Source organism: Microtus ochrogaster, unplaced genomic scaffold (assembly GCF_000317375.1).
Source record: "Microtus ochrogaster isolate Prairie Vole_2 unplaced genomic scaffold, MicOch1.0 UNK28, whole genome shotgun sequence".
Taxonomy (NCBI): Eukaryota; Metazoa; Chordata; class Mammalia; order Rodentia; family Cricetidae; genus Microtus; species Microtus ochrogaster.
Genome location: NW_004949126.1, coordinates 1692817 through 1714670, shown reverse-complemented (window position 1 = coordinate 1714670; position 21854 = coordinate 1692817). Strand labels below are relative to the sequence as shown.

The 21854-nt window shown below is 44.5% G+C and overlaps 1 protein-coding gene across 2 annotated transcripts in view; it reads left to right on the top strand.

The window, feature by feature from the left end:
* The window catches only part of Galnt7 (polypeptide N-acetylgalactosaminyltransferase 7), a 125696-nt gene that overhangs the window by 61626 nt on the left and 42216 nt on the right, over positions 1–21854 (top strand). For both annotated transcript variants that reach the window (XM_005368090.2, XM_005368091.3), the window contains exon 2: positions 5583–6043. In XM_005368090.2, coding sequence (XP_005368147.1) covers positions 5583–6043 — 461 coding nt within the window. The remainder of the gene's footprint in view (positions 1–5582; positions 6044–21854) is intronic.

The window sequence follows — 21854 nt, the reverse complement described above, 5'->3', positions numbered from 1 at the left end:
ACACACACACACACTCATGCCATCCAGCATCCAGCAGGGCCACCACTGCAGTGCAGTGCTCTGAAAGCAGAAACACTTCAAGCTCTGGTCAGCGTATTATCAGGTGGGTTAGTTTGGAGTCCAGATGTCGTTAAGCAGAACACCAAGGCCTGAGCATCCCCATCCTACATCCTCACTCACATCTGGCCACATGTGGATTAGAGGCCAAAGTGTCCCTGCCTGCAAGCATACTGTTTCCTTTAAAACTGGTAGCATTAAGCTGATTTTGACAGCCTTCCTTCCTCTGTCTGTTTCTTCCATTGTGAGTGGCGAGTGCAGCCCAAGAAATGACAGGAGTTTTCCAGTTAAAGGAGTGGGTGTTTTGTTTTTTAACTTTCTCTTTGGTAACTTGCTTGTTTGGGTTAAGAGAGTGTTTAGCCACTAAATAAAACTTCCCGTGTGATACGTTTTAAATTCTGTGGCTCATGAAGGGGATGCCGTTCAGCAATGGCCATTTTCTCTAAACTGTTGCTTACCAAGGGGCTGTGACTGCATAAGCTTATTCTCGGGACTTAGGATTTCACATCCGCTCCAGATTACTGTCATTTGCTCTAAAGACCATTTTTATAGTCCTTTTAGATTAGTGTCATCTGTACTAAGGTGTGATCATCCGAGAAAAATGGCACACATAGAAAGGATTTGGGGTTGGGGCAGGGAGCATTTTATAAGGTAAGGTGGATTCTGACTAGTCCGACCTCACTTCTGTCTCACATTGCCGCCTTGTGATAAGTGGTTGTGTTTTTCTGTCCTTTTCCACCTTTGTGAATGTAACCATCCTGCAAAAGTACCTTCTGGTTCTCTTTGCCTTCCTAGCCAACCGTGATTCATTGACATTGGCTGTACAGTAAGTCAGCCGCTATTATAGTACCATGAGTCATGGAGGCTTCTGACTCTCGTTTACTCTGGAGGAAGGAGTGCACAGCTTGCCTCTCAGGGGAGTTAAGATTCACACCGCTTTCGAGCCGCTCTCTGAATCATATAACATGAAGAGCTGACGTGATTATTCCTAATTGACATGGGGTTTGACAGACAGTTCTAGTATTTGGTTCTACCTTCACAGTTAATGACATCCAGGCTTCGAGAAGCCAGTAGATTCCGTTTCTCTGACACTGTAATATATCATTAGAGCACAATATCATGCAGAGAATGTAGTTACGTCCCCAGTGAATTCATAAAGCGCTGCTCAGAAGGGTCTGCCTGCTGATCCGAGCCTGTGGGTCCCAATTCTATATTCTCCATTGTGTCTTTTCCTTTTCTTCTCTGTCTTTCTACAAAAACACAGGTTTTAGGATTCATTTATTCGGTAAATTTCTATTGAGAAATTCCATCCGAAGAGATAGTGAGGCCGTGATAGATATAGCCTTTGTCTTCACCAGCCTTCCAGCTGAGTGTAGGGGTGGAGGGACCTGGTCCAGTCCTCCACCTGCCCCTGCATATAAAGTTTTATTGAACATAATCACCCCCATTTATTTACCTAGCATTTGTAACAGCTTTCACACTGCAATAACTTGAATAGCTGTAAGGGAGACCTTGTAGTTTGCAAAATAATAATTTAAAAAAAAAGGTACTGTTTGACTCTTGGATAAACTCAGCCAGGCCCTGCTTCTTAGGTAATAATAGAGACGTTCCATGAATGCAGCCTGGGGTGTAGAAAAGCCTTGTCGATACGTTAGAGAATGTCTGCTGAGCGACATGGTAAAATGGAAGCAACCAAAGCTAATACCTTTATAATTGATTTCAGGAAAATCTGTCCGGCTGTTGGGAAGGAACGATGATGAGGGGAGACGGGTGCCTGCATGAAGAGGGGGGGCATGAGGGTGACATGGGGCTCAGCCTCACCAGTCAGGGTGCGGATTTGAATTGCACTCAGTACGGATTCTGTTCTCAGGTAGTTTAGTCAGCTCCTCCTGTGTGATCATGATCATCCCTGCTCACGAGATGACACAGGCTCACGTATGAGAAGCGTGTGGAACACAGTGTGCACAGTCATCACTGATACTACTATCGGAATAATATTTCCTAAAGGGGACTGGTCAAAATTCAGTAAGTCACAGCGAGGAAAGTGAAAGCCGTAAAATCCAAGAGCTACCCAGATGACAGACCTGGCAGAAGATCACGAGGGACTGAGTGTCAGGAAAACAGATAAAAACAAGACAGTACGTTGACATGAGTTGTGGCTTCAGACTTCATGGGCCTGAGAGAGGGCGGGCAACCCGTGGAATGAAATAGAAAAGACAGCGATGTCATGGGAGGCAAGTGACTGGTCTATTGGGCGTGTGTTTAGTGGAGAAAACGGAGATAAGTGGATAAGGTTTGGGAAACAGTAGTGTACGAGAGCTGAAAGTCAGAAGTGTGGCGTGGCCTGGGGAATAAACAGAAGCAAAACATCAGCGTAAAACTGGTTAGAGAGCTTGGGAGGAAGTGAGGTTACCAGGGACAAAGAGAGAACATCCTTCTTATAGAGCCTGAAAATTGCTAACAGCTTGAAACTTACAAAGAACCATTGAGTCAAAGGAAAGAGCAAAATGCCTGTTAGTGGAGTGTGCACATGGAGTTAGAATCCATCTCAAATCCATTTCATGTGCTGTTCCATTCTGTTCTGACACTGCTTCTTCCTAAGAGACGTTAGGTAAGTGTCTTAGTTGGGGTTCCTTTGGCTGTGAAGGGACACCATGATCACAGTAACTCTTATAAAGGAAAACATTTAACTGGGGTGGCTTGTTTGCAGTTTACAACTTCAGTCCTTTATCATCATGATGGGGAGCGTGGCGGTTTACAAGGCAGACATGGTGCTGTCTACATCTTGATCAGAAGGCAACAAGAGCTGGTCTGTGACACTGGGTGGTATCTTGAGCATAGGAGACCTCAAAGTCTGCCCCCATGGTGACACACTTCTTTCAGCAAGGCCACACCTCCTAATAGTGCCACTCCCTATGAGATTATGGGGACCAATTCTATTGCCCACAGTAAGTTGGTGGCAGCATGGCTCTGCAGACCTCTCGTCCATATCCAGTACCGTTTCCTTCCCCAGCTTTTAGCAGTTCTCACACCACCAATACGAAAAATCGAAGGGAGAGAACGCCTGCCTTCTCCTTGTTAAATTTGGTTCCATGTCAGAAACGTTGTTCTCACACCTTACAGTGTTTTCTAGTGATTTCTGTTTTGACTCATCTACAATACTGCATGCGTTTGGACAAAGTCAAGAAACAGATTAGAGAAAGCGGCAGGCACTCCCCCATCACACCGGGGCTTCAATGTTTGCCCCTCTATGACAGGATCGCTCATACTTAGGATGCATTCTTCTGATGACTGGCTGATCCTGAGGTCCTCTCCAGTCCTTCGTGAACATTTTTGGCAAGATGGCCTTCTAGTTATTTACTGTTCTAAGTTTTATGTAAAGTAGTGAGCTTCATTGTGGCATTTCCGTGCATCTTCATGCGTGTGTAAGAGATCTTTTATTTCACTTGTTCCCCTTTCCCGCTGCCCTTCTGGGGCCCCTGCCACCCTCTGGCTCGTTCTCTCCCCGCCCCCAAACTTCCCCTCTTCCGTTCTCTTTTTCCATTGCCCTTTCTTTTTCTAGTTGTTTGCGGCTGACGTTATTAGGGCTCAAAAGTTAGATCCGAGCTAAGTCTCTCCTACACCGCCCTGGGGCTCAAAAGCCCTTTCTTCTGGAAGAAAGGCTTCACGTTAATACAGTCAAGCTCTATTGTACCTTATATTTCATGTTTCGGGAACAACTGTGTAAAAGTTTAGAGTGACCCCAAATGCTGACTGGTTTATTTCATCCAGTTCTCCGATTTTTTATCCTTTTGTTATCTTGGGGTCATTTTCTAATATATACAAAGGATTCTTATCCACTGAAATGGAAATTGTGTATAATAGGATACAATTGATTGCTGCCCTGTGTAAGCTAATCTTCTTGACATTTAGGTACTTGTTTGTTCTTTGGGTTTACCCTTGAATCTATTGTAACATGTTGCAGGTTCTTGTTAATGGAGTAACTAACAGCTGTGTTCCATGTTAATCGCTTGTTATATAAACACACATGTATGCTCATATGCATTTCTGGAGAAATTCGTAAGCAGCTGGTAGCTATGTTTGCCTCTACAGAAGGAAAGGCAGAAAGCCTCGCTTTTCCTCGTCTGCCTATTGGATCGGTAGCATATCGAATACTATGCTTTTACTCAAATAAACTGAGAATTTTTTAAAAAACTGATTTTGAATTCTCTAAAATCATTCCTTAGCCACTCCTTACCCATTCCCATCTGGAATAACTTACTACAGAAGTCTCTGTCTCTAATAAATAAATAAAAGTGGACAGCAGCCTAAACATCCCCATTGTACCTAGAGCTCTCGCGTATTCTTTAAAATCAAGTTTTAAACTTTAATTCTCAGGGTCATTCAGTTTAAAAATTTGAGGAGGGGTTGTGCTAGTTCTATTACTGACCTGCTAGGTGAGGGTGTCATTGAAGTGTGCGGTGACCTGGCAGACAAGCTGGCCTACTTTGCAGTTCACAGGATGCCTTGTGTCCTACCCAGCTGTGCTGGCCCCTTTGTCTCCCATGCCCAATTACGGCTAACACTCTGCCTTTAAGCCAGTAGCTCTTCAGAGTTCTCAGGCTTGGGTGCGTATTACAACCCAGGGTGCTTTCAAAACTCCACATGCCCAGACCAATTAAAACACAGTGCCCGGCAGCGGGCACTTTAGTATTCTTTAAGGTCCCCTGAGATGGTGCTAATGTTGAGAAACAGCACTCTGTGGAAAGAATGGCAGTGGCTTAGCAAGACATTAGCACATTGTACTTCAGAAGTGAAGAAAGCACTGAGCATCTCTGGCCAAAAGATTTATGTAGGTGAAGAGGGTCCAAACTGAAGATAGAGCACCACTTACTGAATATTCTTCCACGTCAGGCCTGTCTTTGCCATATGACCTGGACGTGGCAAAGTCAAATACAGAGAAGCTTTTAAAAAACATGGTGGCTTAGTTACAGTTATTTGGGTTTTGTTTGTTTCTGTAGCTAGTCAGCCAAACTCTGACTGAGTAGACAGTTCTGAATTGGGACCAAATGCATGAGTTTACCTTGTTCCTCTGCCATTTGGGGCACAAAGCCAGCTGGCTGATGGGTGACATCCATCTGATATCACTGCTACCATATGGCCGTATTGCTAACAAAAGGTTCTACTTGTCATATATCAGCTCACTGAAAAGCGCTGCTGTACCAAAGACCAATTAAGTGTCTGTCTCAATCACTGAGAAATCTTTTAAAGAGTGTTGAATTTATAAAGAGACAAGTAAAAAATGTGTTCATTTATTTTGAAATAATAAGGTGAGAAAATAGCCCGTTTGGGATCGTACTTCCCAATCTGAAAGATGTCTTGGAGTGTGCCATCCTGATTCACAGGATGTCCCGCTTGCGTTTCACAGTTTACAATGTTTGACCCTCACCGCAACCTTTTCTTGAACGTGGTAGTTTGTCTCTTGAATTCTGCTGTGGTTGGTGTGCTCTCGTGTACTCATTGTGTATCCCCTCCCTTTTGTATAGGAAGGCAGAGATGCCATTAACCCCATGCCTAAACGAGGAGGCAATGGATTAGCTCCCGGGGATGACAGATTCAAACCTGTGGTACCATGGCCTCATGTTGAAGGAGTAGAAGTGGACTTAGAGTCTATTAGAAGAAAAAACAAGGCCAAAAATGAACAGGAGCGTCATGCTGGAGGAGATTCCCAAAAAGACATAATACAGAGGCAGTTCCTCACATTTAAGCCTCAGACATTCACCTACCATGATCCTGTGCTACGCCCAGGGGTCCTGGGGAACTTTGAACCCAAAGAACCCGAGCCTCACGGAGTGGTTGGCGGCCCTGGAGAGAAAGCCAAGCCGTTGGTTCTGGGACCAGAATACAAGCAAGCAGTTCAAGCCAGCATTAAGGAGTTTGGATTTAACATGGTGGCAAGTGACATGATCTCACTGGACCGCAGCGTCAATGACTTACGCCAAGAAGAGTAAGCACATATCCTCTTCTTTCTAAACTTGGGGCAGCTACTGTTATTATAGAACCTTAGACTCAGGGAGGGTGTTAGGAATGAAGAAAATATCTGTGCCTTTGTTTCAGTAAAATAAAAGGACCTTTGTCAGGAGGAGGAGGTCTCTATTTTTATCATCATATTGAAGATATGAAGTATTAATTTCTGGGGTCTCCTACATTGGTGGTAGTCAAAACGTGGTCCCAAGACTACCATCAGTCTATGATATTTTGTTTCTGGTCCATAATAGAATAGTGAGCTTGCACCAGAATGAAAAGAAACTACTTAATAATTTGTCTATCGAATGGCAGAACTTTCTCTGTGTGTTTTCATTCTGGGACAAGAAAGCTCCTCTCGTGAAACAGTAGCAAATGCTGATGCTGCTTTGGCCATCTCATGTCCTTAATTGGATTTATGCTTCCCAGGACTTTCCCCCCAATACCGAAACGGAAATCCCAACAGTTGCATATATGCAAGAGGGGGTCCTCAGACAAAACAGTGGCCTACACTTTTAAACTCTTCGCGTGTTACGGTTTTTAAGTGAAGGATTTTCAGCTCTTAGCTTTTGATAGACAGTGCTTATTGAGTGAATTCAGAGCCTTCTCTTCTAGTTTATTCAATAATTGGTTCTACTACTGTGGGATCTAAGTAGCTTTCATGAGTGTGAATGCAAATTTAGTTCGCTGTGACTCGAAAACTCTTAAAAAGGAATTCCTGATGTGCTGTTACGGTAATCCTTGTTTTAAAAGGTTAACACAGCAGGCGCACACACCGCTGTATCCACCCACAGACACACACGTGTGGACCAGCTTTCTTTACGGCTGTGTGGCAACATTCCCAATATAGTACCATTCCTTGGATTTTGACATTCATACACTTGGTATTTAGACTGAGTAGTGATGAATGAAATATGAAAAACTGTGGAAATGGAGGAACGGCACTGTGATGGCGAGAGACACCCATCTTATACAGAGAACTGTCAGCATCTCATGGGGGTATGAAGGAAGACTCTTTGGACAATTTGTTCCAACTAGAGCCTGAGTCATAAGATTGCCAGATTTAACAACTCAGAATACAGTATATTTAGTTTAAGTCTGAATTTCACATGAATAATTAAAAACATTAGAATAAATTGTTGTCAACTATGGGCATAGGTTAAGGTTTTTTTGCTTATTTGAAATCTAAATTTAGCTAGGCATCCCATGGTTTATCTGGCAACCCTCCCAGTCAAGCATGAAGGTGGATGTTGCAAAGGTTGAACCTGCAGTGTAAATGCTCTTTAGTTCGGGTTACAGGGTCTGTAGGAAGCTTGAGTCTGTTTCCATTATCCGAACTTAGCTCTTATCCGTGTATTCCAGCGTTCTCTGTGTTCTTATGCCACGGCTGGAGGAAGGGTAGGGTGAGCAGACAGTGTCCATCGTTCTTGTCTTTCTCCTGCATGCCAGGACGTCCTAGTATTCTGGAGCTGCTAGAACAGTTCTCACATCCAGCCTGTGAAAGAGTTCTCACCTGTGTTTATAAAGCCTAAGGCTCAGAGTCGTATAAACTCAAGAAAGTGGCAAAGGTACGACTCAACCAGTAGGCATTTGTGTGTGGTCGTGTGTACTGAGTGTTAAAATACATGGTGTGAGACACCAGTGCAGCATAGTTAATTTCTGATATAAACACATGGTAAGAAAATCACATCAGACAGTTCACAGGAAAGAGGCTTTGGGTTGTCACCACCGAGGACATATCTGAGCGCTCTCAGAGCTATTTTTTCTATCTCCAGCCCCACAGTCCCTCTCCATCAACCTTGTTTCTCCTGAACTATTGCAGAAGCTTGCTAACTGCTCTGTTTCTTTTCTTTCCTTTTATGTTTTGTTTGTTTGGTTTTTGAGACGGGGTTTCTCTTTGTGACAAACCTGGCTGTCCTGGAACTCACTTTGTAGACCAGGCTGGCCTCATGGGATTAAAGGTGCATGCCACCACCACCCAGCTGCTCTCACTATTTCTGTTATTGCCTGTTATTCACACAGCAACCAGTGTGATCCTTTAGAAGCCCAAACAAGGTTATTCTGTGCCTTTCTATTGTAGTTGAAATACAAGTGCAAACTTGTAACTTGCAGCAGCTCTTGGTGTGACTCTGCCTTGCAGCCTCCTCTTGCTGCCCTGCCCCCGCCTGTGTGGGCCCTTCTCAAGACCTCTGTGTGCTGTCCTCCTGCCTGCCTTCTCCTTTTATCATGCTGGATCCTCCCGTTCTTTACATCATACTTAGTGGGACTTCTCTACCCTTGGCATCTAATTTCTTATGCCAAGTTCTGTTCTGTTCTTTCTCCATGACCACTTCGCTTATAGTACTCATCAGATCTCAAAATTAGATGCTGGCTGATATAGTGAATTAGCTCTCCTATCAGATGATAAGCTGAGATGGAGAACGTTTTCTTCACTAGGTACTTCCAGGTCTGCAGGACCAAGCTGGTAAATATCTTTTGAGTGAATGAATGAATGAATGAGTGAATGAATGAGTGAGTTCTACCAGTGTTCGGCCCCTGGCTTTATTACCAGACATGAGATCTTTGATCTGTCATTTACCTTCTCCAACTTTAGTTATTGATTCTTAACAGTAGGTTTGACAATACTGATCTCTCAGGGCTGGGATTAGAATTTAATGGCATAATAAGCCAAAGGTCTTTTCCTACAGTCCTGTTGATTAAAACCTCAAGTATTATTGGCTCATTTGACTGCTGTGGAGTTTTCCCACTACCTCATCATCACACTGGAGTGTCTTCAGTTACTTGTTTAACCTCAATATTCTCCATCACTCTTCAGGAGACATCACCATTGCCTGATCCATCTTCCTTCTATCTGCAATGTCCCTTCCTGTCCCTCTTCATGCCTTCCATAGGCCAGTTGTTTCCCACATTCTATTCTCTTCCACGTCTGCAGCAGAACCTAGAAATAACATGCTTTCTTTTCATCTGTCATTTCTATTAAGTATCGTCACTTCCCATCAAATAAATCTCTCTGACACGCTATCTTTGCATCTGCTCCTGAGACTTTTCCTTGAAGCTTTTTACTTATTAAGGATACCCCTTCTTTGAAAACATATTTCAAAAGACTCAATATAATTACCGTCAGAAACATCTTAACTGAATGCAATTTATTTTTAAGATTGAACTCCTTTACACACACACACATGTGCGCACATGCGCACACACAGTGTCAGAGCTGGGGAGATCAATCTGCAGGAAACAGAGCTCAGGTCCCTAACACTGGTGTGAAAGCCAAGCAGCTGTGGCAGCTTTGTCTGTAACCCCAGCACATCAAGGGCAGAGACGGGCAAGAGCAAGCAACTAGCCAGACTAGAGTTGGCGAGCTCTGGACTCACCAAGAGAGATCTTGCCTTCATCTTCCGTCGGTGATGGAGAGTGACGGAAGGGGACACTTAGTGGAAACTTCTAGGTTCCATGTAGACACGTGAACACCACATACATGCAAGAAACCAAAGAGAAAACCATAGCTTCTCTTCCTCTTTGAACACTGAAAACTCAATATAAAATAACAAACAATTTAGTCCATTTATGTTAAGTCAACTCTCTTAAGAGCATTCTCTGTCAGTTCTTTATGTTTTTACAAACAGCATGCGAACAGCATGCATATGGCACACACCACCCTCTTGCACCCCTTACAGAGAACGGGCTTCTTCATTCCGCCAGGGACTGTTGGATTGCCGGTGCCTGACAGCTGTTCCCTTGCCTGTGTCATTCACATAAGCAAGCCACCTGCAAAGCTTAGTGACCTGCTTTGGGTTGTTGGTCCAGCTGTGACATCTAACTCTGCGGTTAACTTGCTCATCCTTGTGGCTGTTCCCAAGCTGTCTCTGATGAATGTTCTGTACCCAAGCAGCCGGAGAGAGCTGCCCAGCTGCCAGCATGACTCATGGATGTAATGCTTTGAATTGCATTTGCTGGCTCAGTAATTTACTGGTTGTTGATAGCTTATTAAGAGCCTAACAGTATTTTGAGTGCACTGGAGCCTCCGTCTTTTTTTTTTTTTTTTAAAGACTTGAGCCAAGAATGACCTTTCTTGCCTTCTCATTTATTTTTAACAATGAAGTATAATGTTCAGCATGTCTTAACTGGTATGTATCTGGTATATCCAGTTAGCCGGCCAGGGGATCCAACAATGAGAAAATACAGCCTCTGTCCCCAAGAGGCTCACCATCTGTCTTCAGGGAGAAAGGAAGAATGTTGGAAAGTAAAAGAGCCGTCAGAAACATGTGAGCAAAGACAGGGTTCAGAACAGGCAGTGCTCACATGGAGAAAGGGCCTAGGATCCAGGGAGAGGACACTGGGGAAAACCCCGGAAGTGGGTAGAATGTTCCGAGGAAGAAGGTATGTTAAAACATCGCAAATGAGTGGCCAGGCTTGCTTGAATCATGTAGAAAATAACAGCAATAAACAAAGCTGGTGCTGTAGGTGCCATTGGCAGTTCGTAATTCCATTTACAAAGTTTGTCTTGAGTTTGGTAGTCAGAAGAAGGGTGATGCAGAGAACTTTAGAACTTCTAGACCCATGTCTAGGGTGGATCTGGAGCGGGGAGGGGACCAGTTAGGGGTTAGTGGTAGTAGAGTTGTAATCCCAGCAGAGGTTGGAAGAGACTCGGAAAGAATGGAAGACTCTTCCACTGGCAGGTGGTGGAGTGCAAGGAAGCGTCTAAGATAAACTCATGGCTTTCAGGCCCCAAAACAAAGAAACGGAGGCAGTTAGAGATAGATCAGCTAGAACAAGCTGCCTGCAGCCCGTTTGCCTAAACAAGTTTACTCCTCGGCTCTAGGGAATTCGTGCAGCCAGTTAGCAAGAGGAACGCATCTCTGCTAAGAAATGGAAAGTTCTACTTGTGGTTATAATAAATTATCTTCTAATGAAGTTTGGGATTTCTTTCCAGTACTGTGAACGGCTGATGCAGACACATGAAAAAAAAAAATTCTATCCTTTTTCTGTTCAAGAAGGCAACCGCTCAGAGGTAGAGCATCCAAGCTGGTTTTGTTTCAGATAAATGAATTAAATGTTTTGACTTGAGGAAATTCATCTCCTTCTAATATTTAACCTTGCCTCCCACTTCCACGCCTGTTGCATCTCAGTCTATAAAGCTATCTTAGTTGCACTGCGAAGTGTAATGATAAAGTGCTCTGAGAACGCTAAGAGCTGCAGAAAAGTTAATATGATTGTTAATAGCATTCTTGAGCTTTTCTGTGGGACACAGAGGAGCTTTGGAAATACAATGATCCCCATACCTTAGACATAAGAATTCTTCTCTTGCCAGATTTCAAAATATATACTGATTTTTATACTTGAATTTCTATTGAAGGTAAATTGTGGTCATGAGATTTTTCCCATTCTCTAGCCCCATTAAAAGTTCTCTTCTATCTGCTAGGTTTTCTAGGACACGTGATGTAGTTTGGGGAATGGTTAGTTTGAACAACGTCAACTATTTAAAGTGCTGTAGCTTTCTTTTTGAGTTGTAACCAGACTCCTGCATCTTCTTCCCTTGTGCTGGACTGTGGAATACCTGCATGCCCAGCCTTGTGCTGTTGTTTTTCATTTCCGTTTCTATTTATTATGACTCATAAGGTTCAACGAGAGCAAACTAAAATTTGGAGCCACTCATAAGAAATTAAAACATGCATTTTGAGTCACATATGTCACATACAGATACATATGGATGGATGGTTCATGTATATGAACACATATTTCTGTACTTTGCCCCAGTTTGTATTAGCGGAATATAAGATGGGTCTATATGAACATCTGAATAGATTCTGAGTCTATATCAGAATATATAATGCGTCTATACCAAGAACGATCTCTCTCGACTCTTTTCTCTAGTAAACTCCAAAATATGTCTCATTTGCAGATTTTAGTTTGTCAGTTTGTGATCTAATGTATAGCAAGCTCGCTAGAAAGTGGTTTTAGATGAGCGGCAGTGGGTTTTCCTTCTTTGAATCCAAAAGGTACTTTCTAACTAACTGCCTTGAAGTGTCTCGCTCTTGGAAACTTTCTGTGTGCTTAGGGATTTCCCAGGTTAACTTTAAAAGCTCTGCTTCTTTCTCCAGTAAATACACACGTAAAACTAGGAGACTCACAGGGACACACATTGTCCTCGGGACTTTCCCCAGCTGTGACCACAGAGCTGGTTTCTGTTTAAGGTTCTGGCTAACAGCAGGAGATATGTTTAAGCAAACTGTGGTTATTACAGAAATCAGAGGGTGGTCTCAAGTCACCCCCTTTTCCACACAGTGAAGACGGTACCAAGTCTACAGAGACTAGAAACTGTGGTAATATGTTTCTCAGAGCTCCTATCACCAGAGCACCAGAAATCTTAAATCCCCTTGCCCACTCCTGGCTCGCTTCCTCTTCTACTGCTGGGACCTCACTAGGTACACGAGCTTCTTCCCATTTGCTGCCGATGTCCAGGTTGCTGGTCCAAGTGAGCTGGCTCTGTGTCTTTGCAGCTCGTCTCTTCATCCCGGCCTCCCATCTTGCACATCATCCAGTGTGTCTGATGAAGAGTTGGGAATGCCCATTGCTCGGATTGGCTTTTCCCAACCCTCTGATCCCAGCCAGGAGTTTTTAGACTAGCTTTTCTAGAAAACAGTTGAAAATATTTATGGTATTTTTACTGGAGAGGCGGCCCAGCAGTTAAGAGCAATTGTTGTTCTTGCAGAAGACTCTGGTTAGGGTCCCAGCACCCACGTGGTGGCTAACCAACATGTGTAACTCCAGTCCCAGAGGATCCAACACCCTCTTCTGGTCTGCAGGGGCACTACACACATGTGCACAGACAGACCTGAAGGCAAAACGCACACATAAATCTTTTTAAAGCGTTGAAAAATGATGTGTGTTGGCATTACTAGGTATCTGCACCATCCCACTTCAGTGGCAGAATCTCAGGTAAACACTGCCTCTTTTTTCTTTCTTTTCTTGTTGGACTAAGTTCCCTAGTCTGCAGAGACACTTTGAGTATCAGGTGCCTGCTTGGTGACATGAGGACGGAGCTAGAGCCCCGGCACCCAGGTAACCGCTAGATATGCCCACACGTCTATAACTCCAAGTGCTGGGGTCCGAGAAAAAAGAAGCAGATCCCAGGGGCTTGTTGCCTGCTCAGGGAGCTGTGGGTTCAATGGGAGAGCCCGTTCCAAAACATAAGGTGGGCAGCAATAGAAGAAGATATCTGCCGTTGACCTCTGACCTCCACATGTACATTTACCTAACACCCACAAGGTTAAAAAGAAAACAGAATGTGTTTCCTGCCTATCAGAAACACCAGTGGGGTTCCTGAGGGATGCCTTTTGTGCCTTCCCTTTCTAAAACGTCTCCGACTAGGAGGGTGTCAATCTCTGCAAAGCGATTTGCCTTTGGCTTCTGCTCAAAGGTCACAATTCCTCGGGGAAAAGAACCGCTTCCGATAGATCCAGACATTCCAGCAGTGTGAAGGGCCGCTGTGTGGAAGCTCGAGGCAGATAGCAGCATGCAGGCCTGTCCTCTGTGGTTTAACATGGTTCCTCTGGGAACTCGCTCGCCCAGACTGGGAGCGGCAGCCAGAATCGTTAGACACAGCCTGTTTACAGTGTGCGATTCTCACTGTGTTGTTGGCTCTTGTGCGTTTTGGAAACAGGGAAGTGGCATCAAGTTGGTGCGGAGGACCTAGGGGTCCAGAGGTTTCCTCCTGAGGTTACCGTTTGGTGATCAGGGCCAGGCCCCTGGTGGTTTAAGAGGAGAACAGAGTGTATCTATGAAGATCTTAGGAAAAGAGACCTTACTTTTCATGTTGCCTTGTGGCTTCGACACCATTACATCTGGCAAGCTGTCGAGCTTTCTAGGGAAAGTACAGGTGCACCCAGGAAAGCTGAAAGGGAGTGATTGACGAGCAATGCTATCCGTAGATTGGGCTTAGCATTAAGGTAAGCCCTTAAGTACTCTGTACTAGAACCTAATGTCTCCCCTAATCTGCAGAACGTAGAACACAAGCCTGCGGGGATGGGCTGTGGTGTAAAGTACTGATGTCTGGGGATTGGAACTGGTGTTTGCTTTCCTTCAGGATTTGCTCCCCATAACTGGAAAATAAGGGGTTTTAGGTGGTCCAGTCCTATCTGTCTTATTTCCTCAAGTCCTAAGTTTTGAGTCATCTGATTTTATACTGGCTTACCTTAAATCTTTTCTTCCTGTCTTTGTCTTTGTTTATGAAAGGCTACCTGGGAATATTAAACACATCTTATCGGGAAGTACTTGGCCGTAAAGAACAGTCAAAGCCAGACCACTGGGCAGAGGGCGGTCGTATGGAGCAACTGTAAAAGGGGTGGGGGGGGGGCTTTTCCCACATCTGTCATTTATGGAAGTGACTCCCTGTCACGTGTAAGGGAAAGAAAGATTCCCCCACCACTGCATTTATTCTAGACACAGAGCTCTGTTTCTGGAAAACAAACAGCTCTCCCTGAGCAGGTATTGTCCTTGGGCGGTTTAGTGAGGGGCTCGCTATGGCAGGGGGCTGTAAAACCCTGTGCTGAGAGCCTGGCCCCCTTTGAGACATTGAAAAGGGGACAATTTGTCAAGGTAACGGTTGACTCAGATTAGAGTCAATTAGGATGCTTTCTCGGTCTCAAGACTAAGTGTGAGGCTGAATCCCAGGGGAAGGCAAGCTGCTGGGGAGAGCTGGAGGCAGACACAGCAGCACTCTTCTTCAGTGGGGATTGTGGGTGCAGTGGCACTTACAGGTGTGCGTGTCCCAAGTACGCTTTGAGTGAGTTAATTATCTTTGCTCACTGGAAGCTAAACGTGTAGAAGATGCTTGGTTAGAGCATCAGCAGGACTCTCATTTTGTCATTCCTGCGGTGTATAAAGCAAATGTGCTAAAAGGTTAAAAAAAAAAAAAACCAAAAACTCAGCACCAAAGCCTAGCTAATCACACAAGTTACAGTCATATAAATACCATACTTTAATTACATCTCAGCCATACCTTTTAGTGTGTCACAGGAAAATGGCCCATAGCTATTTCCTCCTCGTTGAATACTGTGGGAGATTCCATCTTCAGAATGTAGCTAGCTTGCGGGAGGAAAAAAAAATTCACAGTTTTAATGACCCCAGTAACTTATTTTAGAGTGAGCACTGCCGTTTCAATCAGAGGGGAAAATATCTGTTCCAAATAGAAAGTCCCAGTGAGAAAATCAAATACGAGGATAAAGGGCTCTGGAGAAAGATTTGAGGGTCCCAACTCCACATTTGCTCCTGACGCCCTGGAGAGGCACAGCTGTGAAGAGTTGTGAGTCCTCACTGAACGGAGAGGGCGCCTCAGCGGGCTCGCCTTCCTGCGAGGCAGGAGCGCCCCCCAGAGCCCAGCACTACTGATCTGCCGGCCCTCGGCCTCCTCCAAAGATCTTTTCCCTGGAATGAGAGGGCGCCCGGTGGGGTGAGGCTGAAGAAAGAGCCTCGCAGAAGGCTTTTTGCAAAGCACAGTGATTAAAGAAAGCACCAGTAGGTTTTCGAAAACTAAGTCTAGTTTAATCGGTTTCTCTATGCGCTCCTTACTAACAATTAGAATAACACAAGATTTCCTTTTATTACCAATTTCTGAACCTCAGAAAATTTAATTAACTACTATAACTATTGCATTATAACCACACTACACAAAAATCCTATTTCTGTTTTTTCAAGTTGTTATCATCGTAGAGATAGGGTCTGTTTTTGTTTCCCATGTAACTTCCGACTTTGGATCCTCCTGCCTCAGCCTATTTTAGTTTATTGATAAAGAGCTTGGTGTTACGTTGTGAAGAGCCTTTGCAAAGAAGCCATTGGCCTGCCGCTATGAAATCCTGTCTCTACACTGATGACATAGGAGTTGTGGCCGCCAGCATTGATATTCTTAGGACAGAAATGGCTTTAAGTGGCATAATGAAGTTGTTGGCCATTGTCATTAATAATTAAGATGAAATTCGTGAAGGCAACCAGGGTTCACCTACAGGATTCAGAGCTCACTCAGCCTTTTGTCACTTGGGCACTTTATTATAATAGCTAATAATACACACACACACACACACACACACACACACACACACACACTATAATAGCTAATGTTTGCTAGTGATTGCTTTTGGAAATTTAGCAAGATAACTAAAAGTTATCCATAGTTCCTGAAGTCTAGAGACAGCAGTAGGGTAAATATCAATATGATGTAAGTATTTATATGATGCCAACTTTTTATGAGACATTATTTCTGTGACCTAAATTCTAAACTTTCAATTCACGGGCTCAGGACCCTGTGTAACTTATACAAGGCTTTCTCTTTTTAGCAAATTACTGAACATAAAAGGGAATACATTTTGCCATAGGTAGTATAGATAGACAGAAAATAATTTACGTTTTTTAAACTAATCTTAGCACCAGATTTTCAACAGGAAATTTTTATCTTCTTCTTCTCTTTTCGTCCCAAGCAATGTTTTGATTTCCAAAGGAAAACATTTGTTGTACAGTTCCCAAGTAGGAAGGTAGCAGGGGCTGCCGTCCCAGACACAATGCTGTAGCACAAAGCTAGCCCTGCGAGGTGGTGAAGTCATCCCTGCCCCCTCGGTGGCCACCACAGAGTAAGATACGTGGTGCAAACACCTTGTGCATTGTGGATCAGGCTTGTTAAGGTAGAGTGCGTTATTTCCCAGAGATCTGCTTTGAACCCCAGTTTCCTTATTTGTAAAAGGGGGAAGCTGTAGGCATGTTCTGACTCAGTTTCATCCACAGGATCCTCTGGTTCCCCTCTGTAACAGTCCTTTTAGACACCTCTGGGCTTCCATTCTTGTCCTCTCCTTGGAACCCTTGCTACTTAACCCAGTCTAGAAATTACTGCCTAGATGGTCTTCAGAACTCTCTCCTGTATCAAAATGAACTCACCTCCCTGTGTTCACATTCTCCCTTAGCTTTTCTGCCACAATCCTCTAGATTCTGAAGCTGAGGAAACAGCAAGCAAGCAGCTTGTGTTCGGCTGTAAATTGCTCAAGGTTGCTACAGCGCCTTCTCTCTCAGTGTTGTCTTTTCCTGTATTCTCAGAGGTCTGAGGGCGGCTGGCAGCAGCCGGCCCCTGGGCCGCTGCCAGCTATCACAGCTCTTGTTGGAAAGCAGCAGCGGCTGCCGAGGCTGGTAAGTAGGCTAGGCAGCATCCGAGCAGAGGCACGCACTGTGTTCTACCCAGCACATTAGCAATCCGCGCTCATTGGGCAGAACTTGCACTCGGTGCCCAGCCACTCAGCACTGTGTCCAGTCTGGCAGAGAAAGTGTCAGTTTGGCAGCAGAGAGACCAGGCTGACCCTTTAGTTTCCCCAAAGTAGGCAAGGGATCAGGCTGGATTAGCTAAGAAGACAGTCAGTCACTGGTTGCAGTTACCAAGCTCAACCCTGCCTGCTTTCCTAAGATACAGCCCTGTTAGGAAAACCTTTGTGTGTGCCAGCTCGCAGGATGGAGGAAGACCCCTTTGCTCTGTAAGTGAAAAAAGGGAATGATTATCTCTCCGTTTTCCTTGTCCAGCAGCCTCCGCTGTCTGGTGAACATTTGTCACGGTCTTCTACCATGCATTTGTACATTCCTGATTTTTAGGGCGTAAGAACTAATTCGCTGTGCCGAGAGGGGTCATCATCCCTTATGTTTCCTGTGTTTAAGCCTTATCGGTCTTCCCTGCGTGGTGTCAGCCTGTGACATGGTTTGCAGACTGCCTAGCATACACAAAGTGCCCAAGGAGACCAGCTCTTGATAGCAGTGCAGGTGGTGTAAGGCTGCTTACTTTCTGGCTCGCTCTCCTTTTTCCTCCTCTTCTCCAGCAATATGATAGGGCCTTGAATTCCTTCCATGCTCCTATTCCTAGGGCCTTCTGTTTGGTTTGTTGCCTTTTTCTGTCTTCTTCCTCTGAGTCCACATCTTTGCTTCCATTCCGCTCCTCAAATGCCCCAGATCATACTGACGAGACTCGATCAGAACTGTGCAGAAGAATCAATGTCACTCAGTGGCTTTCGGTGGGAATGGCCTGGGCACTTTAAGAACATTGCTCATAGTATCTTCCCTATGAATCTATGGATTCATAGAAGTTTAGAGGCAAAGGTGACCAAGAAATCTCTCCATGTTCCTTCCTCATTTTGAGCACAGGGAATCTCCAAGTGACCACCAAAGAGTAGGTGGCTGCCCAGGGAGAATCCAGATGTTCTCGGAACTTTCACTACATCTGCTGCCCCCCACACACACAAAAAAAGAGGAAAGGCTGTTTATGACGGTAGTTTCATGTGCAGTATTTGTGGCACGTTCACAAAGCACTTCTATAGTAATAAAATGGAGGAACAGTGAAGATGGGGGAAATATCAAGAGGCTCAGTGCGTAAAAGCACTTGCCACCAAGCCTGGTGATCTGAGTTTTATCCCTCGGAGGTACATGGTATAAGGGAAGAGCCAACTCCCGCAGTTGTTCCCTGACCACACACTCACATGCGTGCCCCCCCTCCCCGTGCACACATGCATCATCCACTCACAATGCAAAGGGAAAGCAAACGCAATGAAAATGTTCTAAAAGCATTACAAGATTATGTAGGAAGATGCTGCGTGACCCGTTGCTTTGGATGCTAATGTAAGAAATAAGTTTAAATTTTTTTAACATCAAAGCAAAGTAAGTATGATATCAGTCCCACCTGACTTAAAGTGTGGACATAAAAATAAAATTCCAGTTGTAGGTTTAGGGCTTCTGCTTAAACATAAGGCAGAGAACTCAAACCAAGAAGAGAACAGAAAAGTTCCCCAGGAGCAGAGCACTGAGGGACTGGGCCAACATAACCATCATGTCACGCCTGTCCCCGAGACCCCAGATTCTTAGCTGTGGGTCACATATGGGGCCACATAACTAAGTACAGGAGTTGTGAAAATTTTGGCAGTAGCAAAAAAAAAAAAGTTCTGAATGTGCAGTACCCAAAAATTAATTCAGAACTAGTCAATGCAGATTGAGCCCCAAGTGTTTCTGTAGACAGAAACATTCTGTATCGTGGGACTTCTCTGCAGCCCTGGCTCTGGGCGTACAGTCTGTCCATGGAGCGTTGTACACGCCATTTTGCAGTGTAGGGCCCACAGAGGCTGTCTGGAACACCTCAGCTGTTCCAGTGTATGATGTATACATGCATCATACGGTGTATGATGGATGACCTGTGTTTCACAATACATATGATGTTTTCTGCTTTCATAGAAACACAATTAAGCTGCAGGAAACAAAGCCAATATCTTTCTATTGTCATCCATCACCATGTAAGTATCAAGTTACTGGATGGATTGTGTCCAAATGTTTGATTTTTAAAATTGCTGCTTGGTGCTAGGAGCACCTCGTGGGGACCTAAGTTCGATTCCCAGGAACAGGGAAGAGAAACTTACTGTTTGGTTATGAGTAGCGGGTGAGTTTCATACGAAAAAGAAGTTCAGTAGACTTTTGTTTGGGGATTAGGATAGAATTTCCAACAGGCTTCTGCCATCCTGTGCTGCAGGCTTCTGTTAAGCAGCTTCCACAGCCTTGGCAACTGTAAAGTCAGGAGTAGGCGTGTGGAGCCAGGTACCTCCAGCCCCAGGACTGGGGAGGCAGAGGCGGGCAGATCCCTGGGAATAAAGAAAGCTGCAGAATCAGTCCCTGCCTTGAAACAAAACAGAACCTTTCAGAGCAGCAACGCTTTGCAGTAGAATACCACCTTAGCAAGTCTGAGCCTGAGAACAGGGGGCTTGGGGTTCACACACGGCAGAGTCCCATAGAGAGCTAAAGAGAGCAATCAGCCTGGCAGCCAGCATTTAGAGAGCTTTGATTTCCTCTTCTACCAAATATGGATCATAAATATTGCTCCCAAAGTTACTGTGAGGAATAAATGTAATAAAGACCTCAAACGGTGTCTGTCCCAGTAGGTAACAGGAGTCCCACTGGTTGGAAAACAGGATGGTTTCCTCCTGCGTCACAGAGCAGGAGTTCTTGCCTCTGAAAGACCCCCTCCTCCTCATTGTATGGCGCTCACCCTTTTCCTGGAGTGCGTTAGCCTCCTCATCCCGCTCAAGACGGAGAGAACACAGAGAGCCTTCGCGCCAGCAGAGGGTAAAAGATGCTTTTGCTTTTCTGTGTGAGAGATCAATCTCCACCTTGCATCACAGGGAATGAAGAAAATGCATCATGGGTGTAGGGCTTAGCATTTCAGTAATATTAAATAAATAGTTCTTAGTAAAGAACACCGTTGTCATTTCTGAATACCTAACCCTATAATCTAGCCCTGGAATTCTTTCGGCTAAGCATCTTTGTAGACTAACCTAGCATCTTGTGAAGAGGGCACATTGTCCTTGCAAGGGTAGGCTGTCATAAAACAGGCTAATTTCCCTCCGCCTGCCTCTTGGTTACTGCTGTTGCTAAGTGGCAAGGCCGCCCTCCTCATCTCTTGCTGTTCGTTTGACAGCTTCAGCTTGTAGGGCATTTTTATGCGTTGTGTCCTTAAATATTTCACTGAGTGTGCTTGGCCTGCCCTGACTTCTTTGAAATGAGTCTATTGACTACTCTCTGGCATTGTTTAGGTTTTTAGCAGAGCATACATTTAATTTTAATTGAAAAGATGTAACTCCATCTCTGTCTTTCACATCCTGCATGTAGAAACATTTGCCTGGGGAGTGGAAATCCGTTTGGCCAGCACTCTTCATCTTTTAGTGAACAGTCAAGAGTGGCAAATCCCATAGCTGACCCCCAACTCCCGTTCCTCCCTCAATACAATACGAGGAGTTGAACCCAGAGCCTTGCTTATAGTAAGAATGTGGCCCCACCTCCCAATACATGGTTTTTACTAAGTTGCCTAAACTGGCTTTCGTCTTGCTATGTAACCAAGATGAATTTTCAATGGACAATTCTCCTGCCTCAGCCTCCCAAATATCTGGGATTGCAGGGCTTCGCCACCTAGTTTGGCTTTCTAGCTGACTTTTTAATAACTATCTCTATGGATGAAATGTCATGTCTGTTCCCTGCATTTTGATGTGTAATCAGTTCATCACAGGGCTGCTCTATAGTGACAATACTGTCTTCCAATACTGAGCTATTGCTCTAAGGGGTCATAGTTAGGGTTTTATTGTTGTGCAGAGACACCGTGGCCATAGCAGCTCTTACAAAGGAAAGCATTTAATTGGATCTGGCTTACTGTTCGGAGATTTAGTTCATCATCGTCATGGCGAGAAACATGGAGGCATGCAGGCAGACCTAGTGCTGGAGAGATAATGAAGTGTTCTACATCTTGATCCACAGGCAGTAGCAACCACGCTGGGCATAGTTGGAGCTTGTGAGACCTCAAAGCCCACCTCCATAGTGACACACTTCCATCAACAAGGCCACACCTCCTAATAGTCTATTCAAACTATTCAAGCATTCAAACACATGAGTCTCTGGGGGCCATTCCTATTCAGATCACCTCACAAGAGGAAAATACAGGGTTAGGCTTTGCAAACTCCTGGCCACAACATTTTTTCAATACTTAATTTTATTTTATGTATGTGACTGCTTTAAAACACCTCCCACTCCTTCTTTGTATACTATTGAGTATTTGACAGAAACCATGGCCATGGGGCCGTAACTCATGCCTACACAAACCTTATGGAACAGGATTTTCTTCTGTAAGGCTCAGCATGGTGTCTTTGTGCTTCAAAACGCTAGATAGCACTTTGGTATTACACTTGGGGCCATTTTAAACAACAAAATCCTCAACAAAAAGTATAAAAAGGAGAACAATGGGGCGT